Source organism: Antedon mediterranea, chromosome 8 (genome assembly GCF_964355755.1).
Source record: "Antedon mediterranea chromosome 8, ecAntMedi1.1, whole genome shotgun sequence".
Classification (NCBI taxonomy): domain Eukaryota; kingdom Metazoa; phylum Echinodermata; class Crinoidea; order Comatulida; family Antedonidae; genus Antedon; species Antedon mediterranea.
Window position 1 is genome coordinate 14,211,364 of NC_092677.1, and position 21,491 is coordinate 14,232,854.

At 33.6% G+C, this 21,491-nt stretch overlaps 3 protein-coding genes across 4 annotated transcripts in view; 1 reads left to right on the forward strand and 2 right to left on the reverse strand.

Moving 5' to 3' along the window:
- LOC140056876 (uncharacterized) overlaps window positions 1-21,491 on the forward strand; it is a 33,911-nt gene that overhangs the window by 7,301 nt on the left and 5,119 nt on the right. Inside the window, exon 3 of the mRNA XM_072102390.1 lies at window positions 20,976-21,359. Within this exon, the coding sequence (XP_071958491.1) occupies window positions 20,976-21,359 (384 nt within the window). The remainder of the gene's footprint in view (window positions 1-20,975; window positions 21,360-21,491) is intronic.
- On the reverse strand, window positions 734-21,393 carry LOC140056880 (uncharacterized). 2 transcript variants are annotated; one of them, XM_072102396.1, is made up of 3 exons: window positions 21,296-21,393; window positions 2,427-2,861; window positions 734-2,066 (listed from the first exon to the last, which is right to left on the reverse strand). In XM_072102396.1, the coding sequence occupies exons 2-3, from the start codon at window positions 2,833-2,835 to the stop codon at window positions 1,660-1,662; spliced, it is 816 nt and encodes a 271-aa protein (XP_071958497.1). In that variant the 5' UTR covers window positions 2,836-2,861; window positions 21,296-21,393; the 3' UTR covers window positions 734-1,659. The 2 variants fall into 2 exon arrangements, with proteins under 2 accessions (XP_071958497.1, XP_071958496.1); XM_072102395.1 differs by lacking the exon at window positions 21,296-21,393 and adding an exon at window positions 3,549-3,700.
- On the reverse strand, window positions 7,147-10,306 carry LOC140056879 (uncharacterized). The gene is made up of 3 exons (XM_072102394.1): window positions 10,188-10,306; window positions 9,133-9,567; window positions 7,147-9,010 (listed from the first exon to the last, which is right to left on the reverse strand). Exons 1-3 carry the CDS (start codon window positions 10,261-10,263, stop codon window positions 8,565-8,567), a joined length of 957 nt encoding a protein of 318 aa, XP_071958495.1. The 5' UTR covers window positions 10,264-10,306; the 3' UTR covers window positions 7,147-8,564.

Genomic DNA, 21,491 nt, shown 5'->3' on the forward strand with positions numbered 1-21,491 from the left:
TAATCATCCTAATTCATCAGGCCATGGTTCAAATGGTCTTATTAACTCAAATAATTTGCAAGCACATTAATGCTTCTATGTTAATGTATATTTCATTTTAATATCAGGCTCAATTTTCGTTTCGTTTTAAAACTTTTAAAATTGGCAGGTGACTATGGCCTAGTATTACTATACACACATGGAACGAAAAAGCCCCGTCTATTAATAGTGTACAACATCGTTAGTATGTATAGGCAAGCAAAATTACACAACTAGAGGTATATTAATGTCGATCGACAAGTTAGATAATTGAGGAGGGATGGGGTTATGTATATATACAGTATCTAAGTACACAGGGTGGAGGCCCCCTACGGGTGGGTTTGGTATCGCCAACAACGATGTCCTGTCTACCCAGAGTTTTCCATCCTACTCCTGTCAACAATATAAATAAAGATAGAATAATATTTGTTTAGGTTCACTGTTTCCCCTTTTTATACCTATTTACTCCAAACGCAAATTATCGTACCGATGCTACGCAGAACGCCTCCTTCCGGATGAACACCGCTATTAAAGAAACTTCTTCGTGAAACGAAACCCGAAGGCGTCACGTAATCAGGTGTCTGTACGTACACCTCTGATACTTCATTGAAATTATTACAAATTAGCATCAAAATAGGCCTAGAATGAGAATGCTTAGCGCAATGATTGATTTTTAATATTCAAGCTTTATTAACTGTTAATACAAATACAAACCTAATATTTCATTACGCATTATACACGTCAAAAGGATTTCTTGGTTCGTTACCAGTCATTTCACGTATTAATAATGCTTCTACTTTGTGTACGTTTCCTAATTATTTGTATTGTGCTATTCAATAATTAGGCCTATTGTAATATACAAAATTAGAACGTGTGCCAACGTTCGTGAAAATAGCTTAATTAAACAATTCGAAATGCTGCGAATTTCTCTCAAACTGATCTCAGATTAATAGAAAAAGTATAATTGCATAACCACGTTGAAAGGCACATTTTTAGATTGCATGAATGAAAGATGGAATGGTCATATCATTTTGTAGTGTTGAGCTGTGAGCTGTAGCAGTGCAAACACTTTACTTTACCTCTTACATCCTAGAACATACATTATTATAAATTTCATTATCACAGTAAACCACAAGAATAAACTCAATGTGTTTAAAGCTTTAATTTTCTTAGAATTGTGCATGTTTTAGATAATACAATGTAGGTTAAAGGGTAGGCCTAGTTAGAAAAGCAGATGGGTGAAAACATTAGGATGTTCAATGTCTCGCATGTTGTTCAATTTTACATCTCTTAAAACTGTCATTTCCAGCGATTATTAATTTATTATATCGTACGTGTCCAAATTTGGGCCTAGGACCTACGACCAAGCTCTGTTTCAACAAGTTGTATTTTATTTACCATAAAATAAATTTCATACGATGACATTTTTTACCTTGTTGAATTAACTTCATAAACCAAGTAATGTTTTTACAGAATGTTGTTAAAATATACATGTAAAATAATAGGGCAATTAAATGACACATTAACTATTTAGTGGATGTGTAAAATCTTTCCTGGAAATAGCAGTGTTTGCTTTTAAACACGCGCACTTTATCGTCTTGTTACATCCGAAACCTTATTACATAAACAAAAGTAATACGTTTAGATATACGTTTCTACGTCACTGGAACTTGTGATACCCGTATGGCGGTTTTGTTTAAAGTCATATTGTTCATCACTAATTATTAGGTACTTTGCCATTACTGATTCATAACTCGGTGGAGGCTCAGTATCTGACGAGGAAGTGCCTTCCTCAGTCGACCTCTCGTTCCTTCCACCCTCCATACATTTTTCATAAGAGGGGGGATCTAGTTCCAAAGACATTGTTTGATTGTGTATTCCTCTAGTAGCTATAAAGTTGTCGATGGATGCTGTGTCATCCAAGTTTTTAAATAATTGTCTTGATATTTTCCTCCAAAGAAATCTTAAAAACATAAGAATCGGCAAAAGGAAAAAAGCAAATAAACCGAATATTCCTTCCATAGAATTAGTGTTCGTTATAGCTTGTTCTGTAGGATAAAAAAAACAGGAAGTAGTGATGTTTGAGCATGCGTATTACTGAAAACTAAACTGCAGACGACATTGGAGATGTAATAATAGAAAATAATTTCCTAGGAGGTTTCAAAACATTTACGGATTTAAAGAACATGGTGCTGAAGTAAAAGAACAAACATACCTGTGTTTTATACATAATGGTATTTCGAGCCTTACGTCGTTCATAATAGGATTGGTGGAGAAAAAACATTAAACTTTAGGCCTATGGCAAGCTGAAAAAGACGCAATACCTAGATTTTTTTCAGAAAAAATTTACCTATGCTGAACTCCCCATGCTCAAACCTGCCAGCTTACTTGCTTTGAGGCATACTTACTATTATTACAGAAGACAAAGTCTCCAGATAAACCAGCACCAGTTGCAATTCCAACATATCGCGTATCAAATGCATACATGTCTGTCCAGGACAACAATATAGTTCCATTAAAGTGACCAAATTCTAATCTTCCTGATTTCAATTTCACCCAGAACTCTTTGTATTCGTTGGCCTCAAGTAACCGGTAACGCGTTGTTATTGACTTCTCGTCATCACATTGGCGACACCTTCTTATTGCGAGTGTGTTAGCTTGTTCTGAGTTCCCGATGGCAATCTCATACTGATTCGTAGTGTCATGTGCCACAGGAGACAATGTGACGTAGGCGTATTTCATAACTTTGACTTTAAAATGAAAGTTTATGTTATCTTGATCGTCTAACATATCCATGGGGTATTTATACTTGCCCATTATACCTGTTTTGTAATTGCTGCACTCTATATAAAGATCAATGATATTTGTAAACAATTTCTACCGTGGTACTATTAAACTTGTATTCTCTCATATTACATAATAATAGACTTATTACAACATATTCAGGGATAGGTATACATATCGAAAAAGTTGTTACTATAGGATTGAAAAAACCCCTATTACAACATTCAATTCAAAATATGTACTATACTTGACACTAAAGTTAAAGCTGCTTCGGTATGGGGACATTTTAAATATACATATACGTTTGGATTAAGTGGAAGCAGCTGGAGGAAAGCCAATTGATGAAACACGTACAATACTGGAAGAGTATTAATAGAAAATTGTTATGCTATAAGATGTCAATATACAAGCGTCACTTCATAGATCGCTTTCACGTGTGGGATCTTGGTTCGCTCGGACAAAAAAAAAACAAGTAAACACAAGTTAAAAGGAAACATCCGGATATAATACATGTTTAGCAAAACATTTCTACGAATTCTCAAATTATAGTTCTGAAATAACAACCGCTTAGAACGTAGCCAGGTATGGCTTGAAAGTTTGTGCACGGTTTGGACTAAAGTCTTTAAGAGATTAACTGGTCTTTGTACGGTAATAATCAGTAGGCCTAGATATTGTGCAATTATAAGTAAAAGCCTAGTCTAGGCCTAAGAGTATTTACATTATAAGAGATTATCTAACTTACTAACCTGAGCTGCGTGACAAAGAAAATAAGGTTGTTAAGCAAATAAAACAAAGCTGACATATGTGTCCAGGACTCATCATTAGACTCAATGTAGGCCTAGCCATGTTTTGTTGACGTACTCATGTCCATGTATATACCCTTCGGTGTTCGTTATGATGTTACTGCAGCAATTGATAATATGTATTAAAATGTAGGTGGAGTAAACTAACTGCATCGATTCAATAGCTCGATGTACATATATTCATGAATAATATAATAAAATCAATTTAATGACGGCATTTCTTGTTTTGAATAATATAGAAATCAATATTTGGAAACTTCAACTATGAGCCTGTTACGCATATAATAACACTGGAATGAACTTTCAATAGTTTAATACGTAAATGATATGGTCTGGATCATACACAGACTCCATCGTTCCCATCCGTTTTCTTCCCGGGGAAAATTATACTAATAATTCTAAACAATTAAAGAAAGTATCACTAGATTTTGAGTATGTGTAACTTCGTTATTTCACAGTTGAATGACGTAATTCTGAAAGAAAATACTGTATAATGAACAGCATTTATCTAAATTAATAAAGATTATAATCGCTCTCAATTACATCAAAGATCAGAAGTTAAGTCGGGTTTAAAGTATATTATGATAATATGTAACCTTGTCTACGGCTTGAGGCAAATGCAATGTTAATATGCAGTTTAGAAGTATTTATGAGTTCGGTTCATGCCTAAAAGGTTTGGATGTGAATTTTGTGACGTAATCTCCTAAAAGGACCACTTTGTGTTTGTGCTAAGAAACCTAATGGATCTATCAGCATTTCATTGGTAAATTGTGATTTACAGAAAGCAATCACTAAGTGCAAACTTCTTTTCAATTCACCATTATGAGGAGTAAGACAAAAGTTTACAAGTGCGAAATATATTTCATTCGGGTTTGACGTGTATGAAGTAAACACTCCATAATTACCCGTTAAGCTTGGTTCCCACTAGGATGCAATGCAAGGACGTAAACGCAACGCAAGCGTGTTGACCAATGACAAGCGACTGTTCGAATAATCCACCACTTACGTTGCGTTACGTCCTTGTGTTGCGTCTCTAGTAGGAACCAAGCATTAGGAACGGATTACCATTGGATGCAGTATGATCCAGACATAAGCGACTCTGTTCACGATGAATTTCAGGATCCTCCTAGTCGTAGAGGAGAGCATCTAAGGTATTGCCATCGGCTATGCTAATTGAGTTATTTATCTATTTAACTGTGTATATGAAAAATAATAAATAATTTAAAAAAATATATGTGAAGCACATAAATGCAATAGTGACATGACGTACTCAATATTGAGGACGGTTATCAAGTAACGAGAAGTAAATGACGTTTTGTCTATTGTGACAAATACTAAAAATCGGAATTTCGTTTATTTTGTCTACAAATTAAATTACATACTATGATAAATCATAAACAATTGTTCAAGTCTGAAAGTGAAATAAAAAAATATTTGACGCACCTTTGTCCAAAATGGCGCTCCGTATCTTGTAACCAATATTTAGTAATCAAACAAGTATCGTAACAAATATGTACGCAATGGATTTTTATATTTAACTTATACGCGTTAAATCAAATGTCAGACGGTTTAGATTGAGATTAGTGAGTGAGATTTATGTGTAAATGCAGTCTTAAGTATATTGATGGATTCACACCAGTGCGTGTATGTATCAATCCTGTGTGATTCCTGATCATTTAGAAAATCGCATGACACCTATACCAAAGGTTAATCTTCGTTTCAATATATTTTACCTGTAGGGCAATTTACTCTTCAAATATTTTAAAAGAACTAATGGACAAGCGTGTTATTTCGTCAATGAAAGACAACGTATGTATGTATGTATGTATGTATGTATAGCTAGCTATCATGTCCTGTCCGTCTCTATAGTATTATTCATAATGCATTTTGTTTTAGATTCGCCCATTGCCCGTTTATTATCATCGGACACAATTTCCACGCATAACCACAATGCTATTGTATAATATACTCCGTGGTACTGATATAATTTCTAGTATTAGGCCCACTCATTTATTTTTAGATAAACAATTATTAGAAATGTCTTGGTTGAGACGATAAAAGGAATTCATCCATTGGCAAAACGCACTACATCGTCTGCTTACTACACTACATCGTCTGCTTACTACACTACATCGTCTGCTTACTACACTACATCGTCTGCTTACTACACTACATCGTCTGCTTACTACACTACATCGTCTGCTTACTACACTACATCGTCTGCTTACTACACTACATCGTCTGCTTACTACACTACATCGTCTGCTTACTACACTACATCGTCTGCTTACTACACTACATCGTCTGCTTACTACACTACATCGTCTGCTTACTACACTACATCGTCTGCTTACTACACTACATCGTCTGCTTACTACACTAGATACACACACCATTTTTATTTCTAAAAATGTCTACATTTTTGCACCTGTATAAAACAGATAGATACTACATTTGCTATATCGGTTTGTTTGCATACACACTGTGTTTTCCCACCACCCAATTAATAATTAACACAGTTAAAACATTATAAATGGAAGACATTATTATGAATCCCTTATTCTTATAATTGTAAAGCCATTCATAACCATAACCATTGATGTTTAATGTTGCAAAAAAAGGTATGAATTAACAATCAGCACCAAAGAAACGAAAAAAAAAACCACTAATATTATTGGAATAAAATTGTCAGACAATAGTATTAATATACAAATGTTGATGATAAGGAAGGGGAGAATTTTCGTTATTTTTGTATAATCCACTATCCATAGATTTGTTTCCGGTGGGGTCATTCCGGTGGTAAATTGGGCAGTACGCCGGTAGACAATCCCTTTTCGAAGAGTGTACTGCGTTCTTTATTGTATGAGCCATGTTGCACACGGGACCAACGTCGTCGAACCGTGGACCAAATATTAGGGTCAGAATCGTTACACAGATGACAAAAGTTTTCAAATTTTGAATATATGTTCACTAAGGCATATAGACTCGAAAAATCACGGTAGCACAAACAAATTGTTGGCTACGACCATATTTGGGGCATTTCAAAATGGCGGCCAAAACTAAACTATGGTTTATATCTTTGTAGGGGTAGAAAGTTCGTATTAGTGTCAAAATGCTCAGAACATTATATTTCTATTCACTCTAATACAAAATGTTGTCAGAAAACAGCCGGAATCACAATTTCCGTAATTGTAACCTTTGACCCTAGTATGCTCATATCTTGATAACTACTTGTAGTAGAGACATACGATTGGGCTTAAATTATATATATACATATAATGTTAATATTTGGTCTAATGAAATATTTTGTCCTAAAGTGACCGGAAACTACAGTATTGACCCTTGACCTGATAGTCTAAACTTTCGGTAACCAATGGGCAATAAAATCGTAATATTGGGCTTAAATTATGCAAGACGTATATATTTATATTTGAACTAATGACTAAATTTGTTAATATTTTTTGGTGTAATTATTTTTTTGTCTTAAAGTGACCGGAAACCATACTGACCCTTGACCTGATAGTCTCACATTGACACGGTTCAGCGCACAGTGGGTGTGATTTATAATAAACACATGACATATTTTCAAAAGTGATGCATTCTTTTTATTACACTGGTATTCAATTTCTATAATATTGATACATATTGCCATAATACAATACAATAATGGTAATTTTACATATCCGGGTTGATGTGAGTTTGTTTTCTCGTCTCTTTCGGTTGTAAATGCAAATTACAATATCTATATTATAAGTGAGAGAGTTTGTCTGTCTGTTTGTTTGTCTGTTTGTTTTTGTTTGTTCGTTATACAAAATTTTGTTACTGCACATAATCTTACATATGGGGTATCAAAATGACCGCAATTGTACCGGGAATGTTCTAAGCTATATTTCAACATCATCCGCCACATAGGATCCAAGTTAGGGACCAAAATGTGGTCAAAACCCCCACTTTCGATGTTTGTTCGGTATACAAATTTCTGTATCTGCACGTAACCATACGTATGGGGTATCAAAATGATGGCAATTTACCACGATTTACATATACTGTATATTATGTATTTTGCGATGCCTGTCACATGTATACATAGATAATTTACATAATAAATGATACAAATCAATGAACAGCATCAACCTTTTCTCCTATGGTTGGTGAAATCCGTCCATTATTATAGGGTATTTTCTGTCCACTAGAGGGCGCTTGTTGTCCAATATAGGCTCGAGCCATATGAGAGGTGAGGCATTTTTTGTCCACTAAAATAGGAGCGCCATGCATGCTGTTACCAACCCCGCTCAACATTTAGATAAACCTCCAGGTGTGTCATGCTTAAATATAAAAAGGTACATTACTAAAAGTATACATACGTAGCTCTTAAAATTATTGTCTTATTCTAATTTTGACCCGAAATTACGAACCCTTATTACCAGGAATCAAGGGTCAAACTATTAAGTTAAGTATCATAAATATTGCAGCAATTCAGATCGATGATCCAATTACTCATAAATAAATAATTGTCTGCCAAGCATTTATAATACAAATTTACATAACACGTTTCAGTTAAATATTATATCTATCTTTGTCAAATGTGCTGCTTGTTATTGATTATCAAATTAACATAATGCATGAATGTGTTTTAGCATTACATTACCATACCACATGGAAACCGTGATATAGGCGCTAAACAGTTAAAGACGAGTCATGTCCATCCTGAATGTTGTAAACGACCAGTTATTATAAGCTGCGCGTTATGGTAGGGTGGCCAACTCCTTCCTATGCCGCGTATCTCATCTCTAGTATATTTTAAACTAGGTACTCATTTACAGCTGAGTGGACTATGGCTCTCTTCTAATCCGGGAATTGAATCCGGGTCTTTCTCTATGTTATTAGACTTGACTTACTGAGGCCACCTGATGTATGCAATTTACAATCGCACGCCATGTAACACCACAATCACTTATGCTATACGAAGGTTTCCAAGTCTTCATTGTCGTTCATACTGTGTCTATACCACATACCAATAACGCTTTTATTGGATTCAGTATCACAATTCATATCATATAAACAGTTTGCCATAGCTGTTTCATAGCTTGGCGGCGACTCAGAATCCCGTGATGACGATTGTCCTTCTTCGTCCACTGATCTCAATCTCTCTCCGTTTTTTTCCATACATTTGTCGTAAGACGGTGGGTCAGGATCTGGAGTTTGTATGCTGGGATTATCTATCCCACCTGTTGTATTATAAAAATTGTCAAAGGAATCGGAGTCGTCGCCCGCACTCATTGAGTCCTTTATCTTCCTTTTTAATTTCTTTAAGTAAGATCTTATCAACAAAGCTGTTACTGGCAAGATAAATATGCATAATACGAATACTCCTTCTACTGGCACTTGTGAGCTAGTTTCAAATTCTGTGTATTTAAAAATAGATTTACATTATTATTAGTATTTACTAAACGTTTGTTTCTACAGAATTGATTTAATATATACGATATTTTATTATCTGTACAACAATGATAACAAATATACTTACTCAGATCGCAGAATATAAAATCCCCCTCAAGCCTCCCCGTAGCAATTCCTATATATTGAATATCTAGTGGATATTGGTCCGTCCATGACATAAACGTCGTTTCATTATAGCGGCCTATTTCTATCTTTCCATATTTAAATGATATCCAAAACTGCTTAAATTCGTTGAAATCAAGTAACTTGTATGGAGTGGTGACGGACTCTCTATCTTTACAGTCTTGACATCTTCGAATGGCAGCCGTGTTGACCTTTTCTGAGTTGCCAATAGCAATCTCATACTGACTATTCGAGTCTCTTGCAACTGGTGACAACATAATATAAGCGTATTTCATTACTTGTACTCTGAAATTAAAACTGGTTACCTCCGCTGCTAATTGTTTCATCGGATATTTGTATTTTCCTAATGTACCTGTTCGGTACTGTTGACAATTTGTTTCTGCAATAAATCAATCAATAACAGTTGCAATTTATGCCTAATTGTATTATGAACACTGTGCATGTAGGCCTACTGTAGGCTGATCCAGGAAGCAGGTAAGGGTGGAGACACCTAACTCTCCGTAAATTTTGAGAAATGCATTCATGAAGATAAATTATTAGGACAATACAATTTTACATCTTAAAATGTTTAGGCCTATAGTGCCTCCTACATTATTTAAAATTCGTGGAGCCACCACCTGTCTTACGTACTAAGGCCCTAACTAGGAGGAAAATGATTTGTTTACCCATGGCTTTAACAACAAATAAACAATAATATTTAAACATACAGTACGTAGGTCCACAGTACACTAATATAGTAATACAAAATAAGGAGACGACATTGACAAATCTCTCTAATTGTTGAAACGATCGGATATAGTATACAGTATATCATATTATAATACAGAGGAAAATAATAATAGATATATATCTATTATGTGTGTGTGTGTAATTTACGTATTATTAAAACCGTCTTTAGGATAGAGTTTTGCTTTAAAACGACCTCCAGAAAAGAGCTGTTCTAAACATAGGCTTATGAACAAAAGGATTGGTAAAACTGAACAATTAACATGACCTTACCTGAACAATGTGAAAACGAGAATAATACTATGAAGATAATATTAATTAGCCAGTATTGTACAGCAATCACCAACATTCTCAAAGCTGTCTAGAAAATAGGAAATGAATCCAACGCGATGACCTAGCACATTCGCATCCATACATTCAGTGTATCACTGAATATCTATCAGCTATTGGGCGGGTGTGATATTAGTTTCATTGATTTTTCACGGTCCTGTCCGTAGAACGATCAATAATACGTGTAACGTCAATGCAAATTTATTTACTGGAATAATACATATTAATCAGAGATAATCGATTCGACATTCCAACAGAGAATCAGGTACAAGGCCTACTCTACCAGTACAAATATCGTACACGTTTAATTAACGAACGTTGTGTGCATTTTCAAAATAAAATTAATCTTCTGCGATTAATAATAATTTGAAATATAATATTCAACATCGAGAAAAAAAATCTAAAACCATCAATCAGTCTTGTATGGAAAGTCCTGTTACAGTCACTTGACAGGAAACAGCCCCTAAGTTTATAGTCGCTAGACATGAGATTGTAGTATAATCGGTTGTTAAAACAAGTTCAAATACCAAATGCATAACCAGGGAAGACTACTCTTTCCTGGTATAACAATGATAAATTCTCCATACAAAATTCCATGGTAGAGCTGAAATATAAATGTTTCAACGTTTGTCCTGAAAAAGTGTAGTTTCTATACTACAGGCTAAACTATTTTGCTGCACAATAGCACCTTTCACTTAGCTTGTCTGAACTTTCTGAATAACATTTTCGAATAAATAATAAAAAAGATCTATTCTAATAATAAACAAATCTACTAAAATACTGAAATATTTTTTTTAAAGTTTGTTTAAAAAAAACCCGTTTTACCTCCAACATTTATATTGAAAATCAAATCACATTTATTGACAATCATGGCAACTATACTAATTTTCATTGTTTAAAAATTAATGTCTAGCTTCGTTATTAATTGATAAAACACACGTAGGCTTTATATTTTATGATTTATTCATTTTACTCGTTCACACACGTGACTCCATAACATGTGAGATTACTGAATAAGGCTTGCATTTTTACAAGGGTTCATTTTATTACAAGGTACGTAAAAAGCTATCGGCACATCCATATCATTACTCATGTATGATTTTAAATCTTTATTAAATAATGTTTATCATACAATAACCGGAACTTAACGTGACATTAATACAACATGATGCCATAATATTTACAGCATAATATGCCGTTCCGAGATCTAACCACATAGTGACAACATTAATTCGTACTTTTATTATGGGTACCCATACGTATTACGTATTTAAACCGTTATGACGTATTTATATTATTCACACATAACTAAGTTTTATCTAGGCATTTTTTTTTCGATCCAATTTTTGGTCAAAATGGATAAGTATATGTGACATTAAATGGCATATTCAATTAAAAATGTTTTAAGAATTATTTTTTCAGGGGGACAATACATCTTTAAGAATTCATGAAACAAAACAAAAATCATGTGATCATATATTTAAATGAAATATTCATAAATCAAGAAAGCGTAAAAATAATGAAATTTTAAGAACATAATCCTATACTTTTTATTTCGAATAAAGATATCTAAAACGGAAAGTTACCGCGGCCGTAATTACCTTTCCATGGAATCATCGTTCACCGCCGCAAACAAAATCAGCCGCCGTAAACGATAGACACCAGTTCTTTTACAGTGTGAATAATAACATTATTCACGCGCGGCGTCAATTATACTTATTATGCGGATAATGTATACGACGGTCGTACAAAAATGCCGGTCTCATTATTTTCAAAGTAATGGAAAATAGTATATGAGAACCGGCCAATCTTTTGTACTAATCAAAGTCTATAGCCACTCAGTATAAGTATACTGAGTATGGAAAAGTGTACTTAAAGATGAATAGAGGTTTATTGGTCATCCATCATCTAGCTACGTGACATTGAGTGCGCAAAATGCTCTTGTACAAGAAACACAAAAACACATCTGAGTAATTTTCTTCCACATTACCAAAGACTAATTAACCGACTATAACATTGTATTACGGTAATGTATAATTATTCTTTCCTTCCTTCCTAGGAATTGTTCATTTCATTATTTATATATATACATAACAAACAAAAAACTGAAATTGGGGAGACCAGGGTATAAGTGAACTCAATCACTGTAGCTGAGCCGATTGACCCAAATCACTGTAGCTGAGCCGGTTGAACTTGGAACAGTGCCTAAGACATTTATTATACATAGGCCATTGGCCCGAATACAACAATAAATAAACAAATAAATACAATTAAAATAAACTTAATAAAACTTTTAGTTTGGGACGTTTTGCTATGAAAGTTTGGAAATCAATTTTATTTTTATCCTCGGTTGTACAGTAGGGCGCAACTTTTAAAAAGTTCGCCGGTCTGTAATGTAAAATTAAACATAAACTGAAAAGGTAATACTTATTACATTTGATTTGAAAAAAAATCCACCTTACTGACGCATGCGCACAGCACTATTCAAGAAAATCCACGGGCTTAAAAAATATAATAAATGTGTTTTTGAAATGATTATCACTCTATTGAGTAAGCACTATACTACATAAATATTTTTCTAGTTATTATGACAGGTAGTATGCCATTTATCACCGGGAGCCATAATAGACAATATGATTAATTATCTGCAAGATTGCCTGTTTTGTGTTTATATTGTGTACTAGATATGACAATATTTTAGAAGTTATTCTCTCAACGGGAAAAATCTAGAAAATTCAAAGATTTACATTAAATGGCTTCGATGGGTATTGTCGGTATGTTTTAAATCCTTTCCCAATTCATCATAACATTCTAAGCTCTTCGTTGCCACTACAAATATTAATCATAATCCATGGATTACTCTGATTACAAACCGGTCTGGATTAAAAGATATATGTGCACTTGAGGCGACATTAATGTGCCAGTGTACTTACCTGATTGATTCCAAAGGAAATCTTATTTTACTTTTTTTTCTTGTCAGTATTAAAATTATTTGAATGCAAAAAAAAAAAAAAAAAAAAAAAAAACAGAAAGAGGGGAGAATGGCGCCCCGGGAGGCAGAGCTAATTGTCCATACATAATATGGGCTTCCGTTATAGAATTTTCCATATTAGATATGGAGGGCGCAATATTGTGCACAAGTAATTCATTAATGATAAATTCAGTCGTCTGTCTTAAATTTCACAATATGTTCTAATCTTTTTATTTTACTTTTGAATTTAACTGTTCTACTGGACAGTGCATTGAGATGTTTTAATCAATTAAATAAAAGATGTGTTTAGAGTAAAATGTCCGCCATCTTATGTTCTATTGCCCACTGCCGTTGCCATGGTTTAATACTATACTTCTACTCAAGTTTGAAGGTGAGAATCGCATAAAGCTTGGTTCAAACTAGGGTCTCAGTGGTAACCAGGCTTTAAAGGGGTAGTGGTGGGGAATCAACATTGTAGAAATTATTTTAGTAAAGGTATAATATCAATGATAATTACATTATTAAGAACATTGGCATGTATATATATATATAAATCAATTGCACATATATCTTTATATATATATATGTTATGGTGTTGAAAAGATCACACCATCATCCTGAACATGAACAAGTCATTCATAAGTTATGCCCTTCTTCAATTTATCTTCAATTTATCTTCAATTTATCTTCAATTTATCTGGATAACCATACATCGAAAGATTTCCAGAATGTAGTCGGTGAGTGTTATACGTACCTATTTACATCAACCAAAAAATTCTCGCATTATGATTATAATCTTCATCGGAACCCCAGACAGCTTGCATGTAGAACTTTAATTATCTGCTTACTATGGTGTGGTGACATCGAATCCAATCCTGGACCAGCGAATGTACCTGTATCAAACAATTGTTGTGGTAAATGTCAACGGCGCGTCACTACCAGAAGCAGAGCCATATCGTGTGATGAGTGTAATAAGTGGACTCATATAAAGTGTACTGATGGTTTCATGACGCCCAAAAGATACAAGTACATTGTAAACAACAATACTGAATTTGATTATGTATGCGTGGAATGCAGCTGGAAACATCTCCCATTTGATTCCTGTGGAAATCATAACGATGACATAGGATTAAGAACACCACCCCCATTATTTAATTATAACGTCGCTCCTGAAGACTTCATGCGGTTTAAACAGAAAGGAATACACATTCTACACTTAAATACAAGATCAATGATCCCCAAACTACTGGAACTGCGCGATATTGCATATAAAAGTAAAGCTGGCATTATCTCCATTAGCGAAACATGGATTGATGATTCGGTATCTGACAACGAAATTAAAATTGAAGGTTACTCAGTTCTACGAAGAGATCGCGACCGCAAAGGCGGTGGCGTATGTACGTATATAAGGGATGACATCGCGTTTAACCGGCGTTCAGATATTGAATCCGACGAAGCTGAAGTACTTTGGATTGAACTGATCCTGCCTAAAACCAAACCCATTATAATTGGAACATGTTACAGACCACCAAAGCAAACGAACTTTCTAACTCTGTTTGAAAATATGTTATCTAAAATTGGAATGGACAGTGAATTAATTGTTGTTGGCGATTTTAATATATGTACTTTAACAAAGTCATCTTTATTGAATAGCTATAATCAAATTCTAAGTATGTTTAGTTTAAGTAACAAAGTAACTGAACCAACTAGGATATGCCCTACAGTTGCTTCATGCCTCGATCATATATTATGTAATAATGAGAATAAGATAAGCCAATCGGGTACAATCGCAACAGGTCTAAGCGATCACTTAATGACATTTTGTACACGGAAAACTATTAAACTTAAGTTCAATGGACATAAAAATGTATATATCAGATCACTAAAAAACTATACCGTTGATCAATTTAGAAACATACTAATAGATATCGATTGGTCAGTAGTTACCTCTATCGGAGATGTAAATGAAGCTCTGTATAAATTTAATGCATTACTTTTGGCTGCTATTGATTCCATTGCCCCCCTTAAAAACATTAGGATGAAACAAAGAACGGAACCATGGTTAACTAGAGAAATATTACAAGACATTGAAACCAGAGATAAATTATTAAATATGTATAATAAAAACAAGAATAATACCGACTTATTAATACAATTTCGCAAACTAAGAAATAAAATACAGCGTGATATAAATAAAGCTAAATCAAATCATTTGTTAAACAAGGCTGAAGAAAATAAAAATAACCCTAAAAAATTATGGAAAATGTTTAAAGGTCTAGGCTATAGTAATACATCTAAGGATAGTGCTAAAACGGTTATTGACCTGCCCAATGGTACTAAATGTTTTGACCCAGCCAAAATTGCTTCTTGCTTCAACGAATATTTTACTACTATTGCAGCCAATTTGGTCAGTAAACTTCCATCCCCTAAGAATGTGTATGACTGTACGTCGTCCAAACTTAAGGATTTCTATAGAACCGTTAGTGGCAATAACTTTATGCTCAACTCAGTGGACGAAGACTTTATATATAGTGAATTAAACAAACTCAATGCGACAAAAAGCACGGGTGTCGATAAGATACCTCCCCGCTTCATAAAAGATGGGGCTGAAATTCTAAAAGTTCCCATTACCTACATAATTAATTTATCAATTAGTACCAGTACAGTCCCAGAAGACATGAAAAAGGCCAAGGTCATACCTCTTTATAAAAAAGGTAGTAGAACCGATATTGGAAACTATCGCCCTATAAGTATACTCAGTACAATGTCTAAAATTTTAGAGAAGGCTGTTTTTATTCAAATCGAAAAATACCTTACTGAAAACAACGTATTGTATAAATATCAATCTGGATTTCGAGCTGCCTTCTCTACTGACACATGTTTGATAGACTTAGTTGATTCCCTTAAAACCCAAACTTCTAAGGGAAATTTCTCGGGTATGGTGTTGGTCGATTTAAAGAAGGCATTTGACACTGTAGATCATGACATTTTATGTAATAAGCTTAAATTAATGGGTATTGGATCTATTGAATGGTTCAAATCTTACTTATCAATAAGAAAGCAAATAGTAACTGTTGATGATCATTGCTCTCAATCTTGTACTGTTACATGCGGGGTTCCTCAAGGAAGTATCCTTGGACCCCTTTTGTTCTTATGTTTTGTTAATGACATGGTAACTTGTATTGATCCTGATTGTAAACTCCTTCTATACGCTGATGACAGTGCAATTGTTTATTCACACAGAAATCCAGATATTATTTCTAAGAAGCTAGGGTCAACACTAGACTCCTTGTGTGATTGGCTTGTAGACAATAAGTTAACAATTAACCTGGATAAAACTGAGTGTATACTATTTGGTTCTAAGAGAAAAACTAAAAATGTTAACAATTTTAATGTCTCAACAAATGGTAACAATATCAACACTAGTAATTGTGTCAAGTATCTGGGTATTGAAATAGATCAAATTTAACGTGTTCTGAATATGCATGTAAAACCATTAAGAAAATTAATAATAGGCTTAAGTTTATGTACCGCCAACGTAAGATACTAAGTTGTAAGAATCGTAAACTATTATGCTCTGCTCTCATCCAATGTGTTTTTGATTATGCTGCATCTTCTTGGTTCTGTGGAACCAGTAAAGCTATCCAAAGAAAACTACAAATTGCTCAAAACAAAATGGTTAGACTCATAAAAGGAGTTGAACCCAGAAGACATATAGGTGCTGATCAATTAGACGATTATGGATTGTTAAATGTAAAATATCGAGTAAAGTTCTTGCAAATTAGCCAAGTTCATAAAATATTTATGGGCAGAAGTGCTTCATACCTAAACGAAAACTTTCGTAGAGTTAATAACTTACATGGTCACTTCACTCGTGGTAGTAAACTCAATTTTGTTGTACCTAAAGTCCAAGGCATAGAATGTAATACGTTCTATTTTAATGCAATCAGAGAATGGAATAACCTTCCTGACTATATTAAACAAATTTCCAACACATCTAAATTTAAAACTGAATTGAAACAATATTACAAAATTAAACATAGATAAATTATTATTGTGCCATTATATCAGATGTTTTGCTTATATGCTTATATATTTATGAACCCCGTCTTATAATGTTTGTTTTGTTAAAATTATAATTACTATCTTTTTAGGGACCACATTGGAATTAAGTTGTTTTACTTTAAACGACTTTATGTGTTTTCCCGTGCATCGTCAGACTTCATTAATCCCGCCATTTTTATTTGCTTTTTTGATGTACATGTATATTAATATTTAAGGTGATTTTATATTTTATTGATGTATTTTTTAATGTTATTTATTGAGATGCCAAATAAATGAAAGAAAGAAAGAAAGGCATCATTATGTTATTAGACTCGGACATTATACACATGCGAATCACTATTAAGTGAATAACTCTATTGAAGAATAATTAGGCCTAGTAACATTTATTTTCATGCAACCATAGAACTGAATACACTGTACTGGTTAAGTAGAGCTAACTGAACAAACGCAGAAGAAATGAAACAGTTTGTGGAAGACATTTATATCCAGTGCTTCTGGAATGTTTTGATAAATGATTCCACCTACACTCCCTTTCTACTCGTCATAAAACAAACCGTTATGGGTTATTAATATAATGAAAAACGGTAAATTAAGGTACAACACGTTTTTAAAGATAACAACACTGATTTAATACCGAATGAATAAATGAGTCGAAAGAATAATGTCGTAAAGACGATTAATGTCTAATTGATTAAACGTCATGCAAACCAAACATTATCCGGAATAAGATTTATTGCAAGAATTCCTTATTTTCCGTCCAAGATTAATGCAATTGGTCGGTCCTAACTCTGGTAAAATTGGGTAATCGAGAATAATACCCATCGTTAACTGGACTCACTGAATGTACTAATGAATCTTGGTGGTATTTCAAATGACCTACTTTATAACCACAAATTTCCTTGAATATACTCATGTTCAGTAATCAACTCTGACAAATTATTACCTTCAGAATTGAAGAATGTGGATTACTTCAGCCAAACCAATAATATCCAGGGCTTTACAATAAAACATGTACGTGGCGATTACTTTATAAACAGGTTACCTTTTAAACTCTCGTGACGTAATTGTTGTCATTGATTTTTTTTTTGTTCGAATACGTACGCTACTAGTTTAAGTTTGTAATTATCAACGATAGTTAATTAAAGACATTCTACATATTAAAAAACAATAGTGAGATTAATTGTAGGCGTAAGGGCGAATTGGCAACAAACACTAATAATTAGTTAATTGATATCCTAAAAACCTGGAAATGTCCACACGTAGAAAGAACAAAAATTAAACGTTCGTATTTAGAAATTATACTGCTTATTAATGATCAATGATAGGACTAATGGAATAAACAAAAGAATTGTCACGGATTTAACACTAAGAATTAGGAATGTTCGTAACGAGTGTACATGGCACGTGCGTTTTTGAGAAACACGTCTACAAAAATGAAAGGATTTCATGTTCAATACTCCAACTACTCAAATTGTAATCAACATAAATTCGGTTAAAGAATTATTAATATATAGAGTAGGCCGCAATTTGAAATTACAATTCTAATTTCCTATAATGGTATTATACCACTTATTCCTAAAGAAAATGCACATAATTGCCCGATTTGGTATAATTAAAATCGTATTCCGTACTAAATGACGTACGTGGCTAATGTGTGAGAATGGAGTCGTATGTTTTAGTTTAAGATTGATTCAGAATTCAGAGTAGGCCTACATACGGTAGCTAAATTGTTGATTAATACAAATACAGTCATGACATGGTATTACTATTAAAAAATGAATAACTATGTAGGCCTATGCTTTATGGTAAATTGAAAAGCAATTACATTTTTTTTATCAATAACATCTTTGTTAATGTTATCAAACGTCGGAATTATTTTCGTCTCCACCTGTTGTATATTATAAACATAATGAATGTTTATGAGTTAGATGAGGATTTTTCATGAGTTGAAATATTGACTGCCTGCTCTATTTAACGAGGCGGAGCCGGGTGTAATAGTCATTCTTTCAACGAATGAATATTCTCTCCATTCAACGAATACAAAACATTGCCTGCAGAGAGATTGTCACTGGCGGATATTGAGCGGAAGCTGTGGCCGTATTTACCATTCACACTTAGATAGACTAAGGAAATACTTAAAACCTTAACATTTAAAAAAATCTTATAAGGGAAATAAAAAAAAGAAAAATAAATTATTAAGTGAAATGAAATGTGTACCAACTTTGGACTGTGGAAGGTTAATTCTGGGGGATTTCTTCCCTGTTTCCCAAAGAACAAAAGCCTCTTATGCTGCAAGTAGGGCTTAATGAATTCGAGTATTAAATGTGTAAACATTTTTTCGGCTTCAGCACCGATTAATGATTGTTTAGCTTATGTAGTATTATACCTAAACCTTCTTCACCTAACTATTATACATAACTTATATTTTAGATCAAACAGAGCAAGAGAGTTTGAAAGTAACGCGATACTCGTGTGTTCCAATGTAAAACAAGGCCATGTAATACGAGGCTGAAGTCGCGTGCTCAAGTTAGTGTTTACTGACCAACCGACCGACCGACCGACTGACATAGTGAGTTGTAGACATACAGCAGCGTACATAAAGATACAAAGAGCGTTAGGAGAGAGTTTGACATTTATCTAAAAGGAAACAAATTAGGCCTACAGTATATAAATCAACACATATAATAATTATGAGTTGAATGAGTAATCATAGTATATACGCCAATGCTCCGAATCGCCATAAATCTAGGACACATGTCATATTAGATTGGAAATTATTTTAACGTAGGCAAAATTCTGATGAAGATTATATGAAGTCAAATTTCCTGCCACTTCATTGTATAGTGATTATTAATGTAAACAGGAAGACACTGCGTCTTCAATATTATTCCTATTGTTGCTTCGAAATGAATTCATTGATTTGTCTCAAGAAAGTACGTTACAAACTCATTACCGGTACGTGTCTATCCATTTACAAAGATTTGTTTTTTGCATCAAATTCTGTATAGGTGCTACACTGTTTTTATGAACGAATTGTATGTAAATCGCTGATGTTTTCTGCTGTTATATCCATTCAGTAACTTTGTTTCGTAAATAAAAAAAAAACAATTATAGAAATATACAATATAAGATACACACTATATTTTATGTCTGGGTATATGGATAGAGATTGACAACATTAGGTAATATGATATATCTCTATTATATTACCTATCGAGTCAATTCCATAGGTAATGTAGTAGAGATCACACTCATCAAACACCGCAACAGACACTAATGCCCACAGGGTAAATAAATAATGCATAACGTTCAAGAATATTAATAGTTTTTGCTTTCATATTTGAATAAAAGTGTGTGACCAGAAATGGCCTTTTTAAGGAAATTTTAATTGGCGCATAGCTTTTAACTATGGGGCGCAATCTCAACAACAAAGTGGGTGTATTATTATCACATACTAACTATTATTATTACTACTTATATAATGCATAGTAATACTGTTACTATAAATTATCTAGCAAAAAATAATTGCATGAACCTCCATGGAATACAACTGTACACCAACGAGTACCGATCTGAAAAGGTATCGTTAGTGACGAAAATAATTAAATAGTAATTTGTAATTACTATATATTGGTGTATGATTGATTTTTATTTTTGAAAAAAAGATTTTCGTTTAATTGCAATTTTTCCTTCAGTTCACAGGTGAAATTATGCGAAGTATTTCCAAGAATCAAAATAAGAAACTTGGTATGATAGTTGTCTGCGACGGTGTACGCGGAGACACAGCGTCACTGCTAGGTCTCAGTGACGAATACATCCTTTGCTCTTGCAATGCATATGGTGCTATGGCTAGCCTGGACAGAATGTACCACAAACACGTTGCCGTCCCAGAGACTTCCAAACATAACTTTAAGCTAGACTTATCAGCGTTTGGTTCCGAGTATCGCCAGCCAGAACTGAGTAAGCCTACGTTTAGGTTCAAAATATTTGGAACATATCGACATCGATACCTTACCTTGTCTTGTCCAAAGAATGGATCAAACGTTCTTCGTCAATTAAGGATTACCTCCGATTCATCAGTAAGTATTATAATCGACGTTATCAATCATTAATTGGTTTATATCTGTGCATCTCTTTCTATTCACTTTTCATAGATCTGAAGAAAAATGGAACACAGTTGTAACAGCTACAAGCGCCACAAATATAGAATG

Coding starts and splice junctions, on each gene's coding strand:
- LOC140056880 (XM_072102395.1), bottom strand. CDS start 3,648: ATGGCTAGGCCTACATTGAGTCTAATGATGAGTCCTGGACACATATGT. Junction 2,862..3,548: donor TTCTTTGTCACGCAGCTCAG/GTTAGTAAGTTA, acceptor ATCTTTATATAG/AGTGCAGCAATTACAAAACA. Junction 2,067..2,426: donor CTTTGTCTTCTGTAATAATA/GTAAGTATGCCT, acceptor TTTATCCTACAG/AACAAGCTATAACGAACACT.
- LOC140056879 (XM_072102394.1), bottom strand. CDS start 10,263: ATGTTGGTGATTGCTGTACAATACTGGCTAATTAATATTATCTTCATA. Junction 9,568..10,187: donor CTCGTTTTCACATTGTTCAG/GTAAGGTCATGT, acceptor GATTTATTGCAG/AAACAAATTGTCAACAGTAC. Junction 9,011..9,132: donor TTTTATATTCTGCGATCTGA/GTAAGTATATTT, acceptor TTAAATACACAG/AATTTGAAACTAGCTCACAA.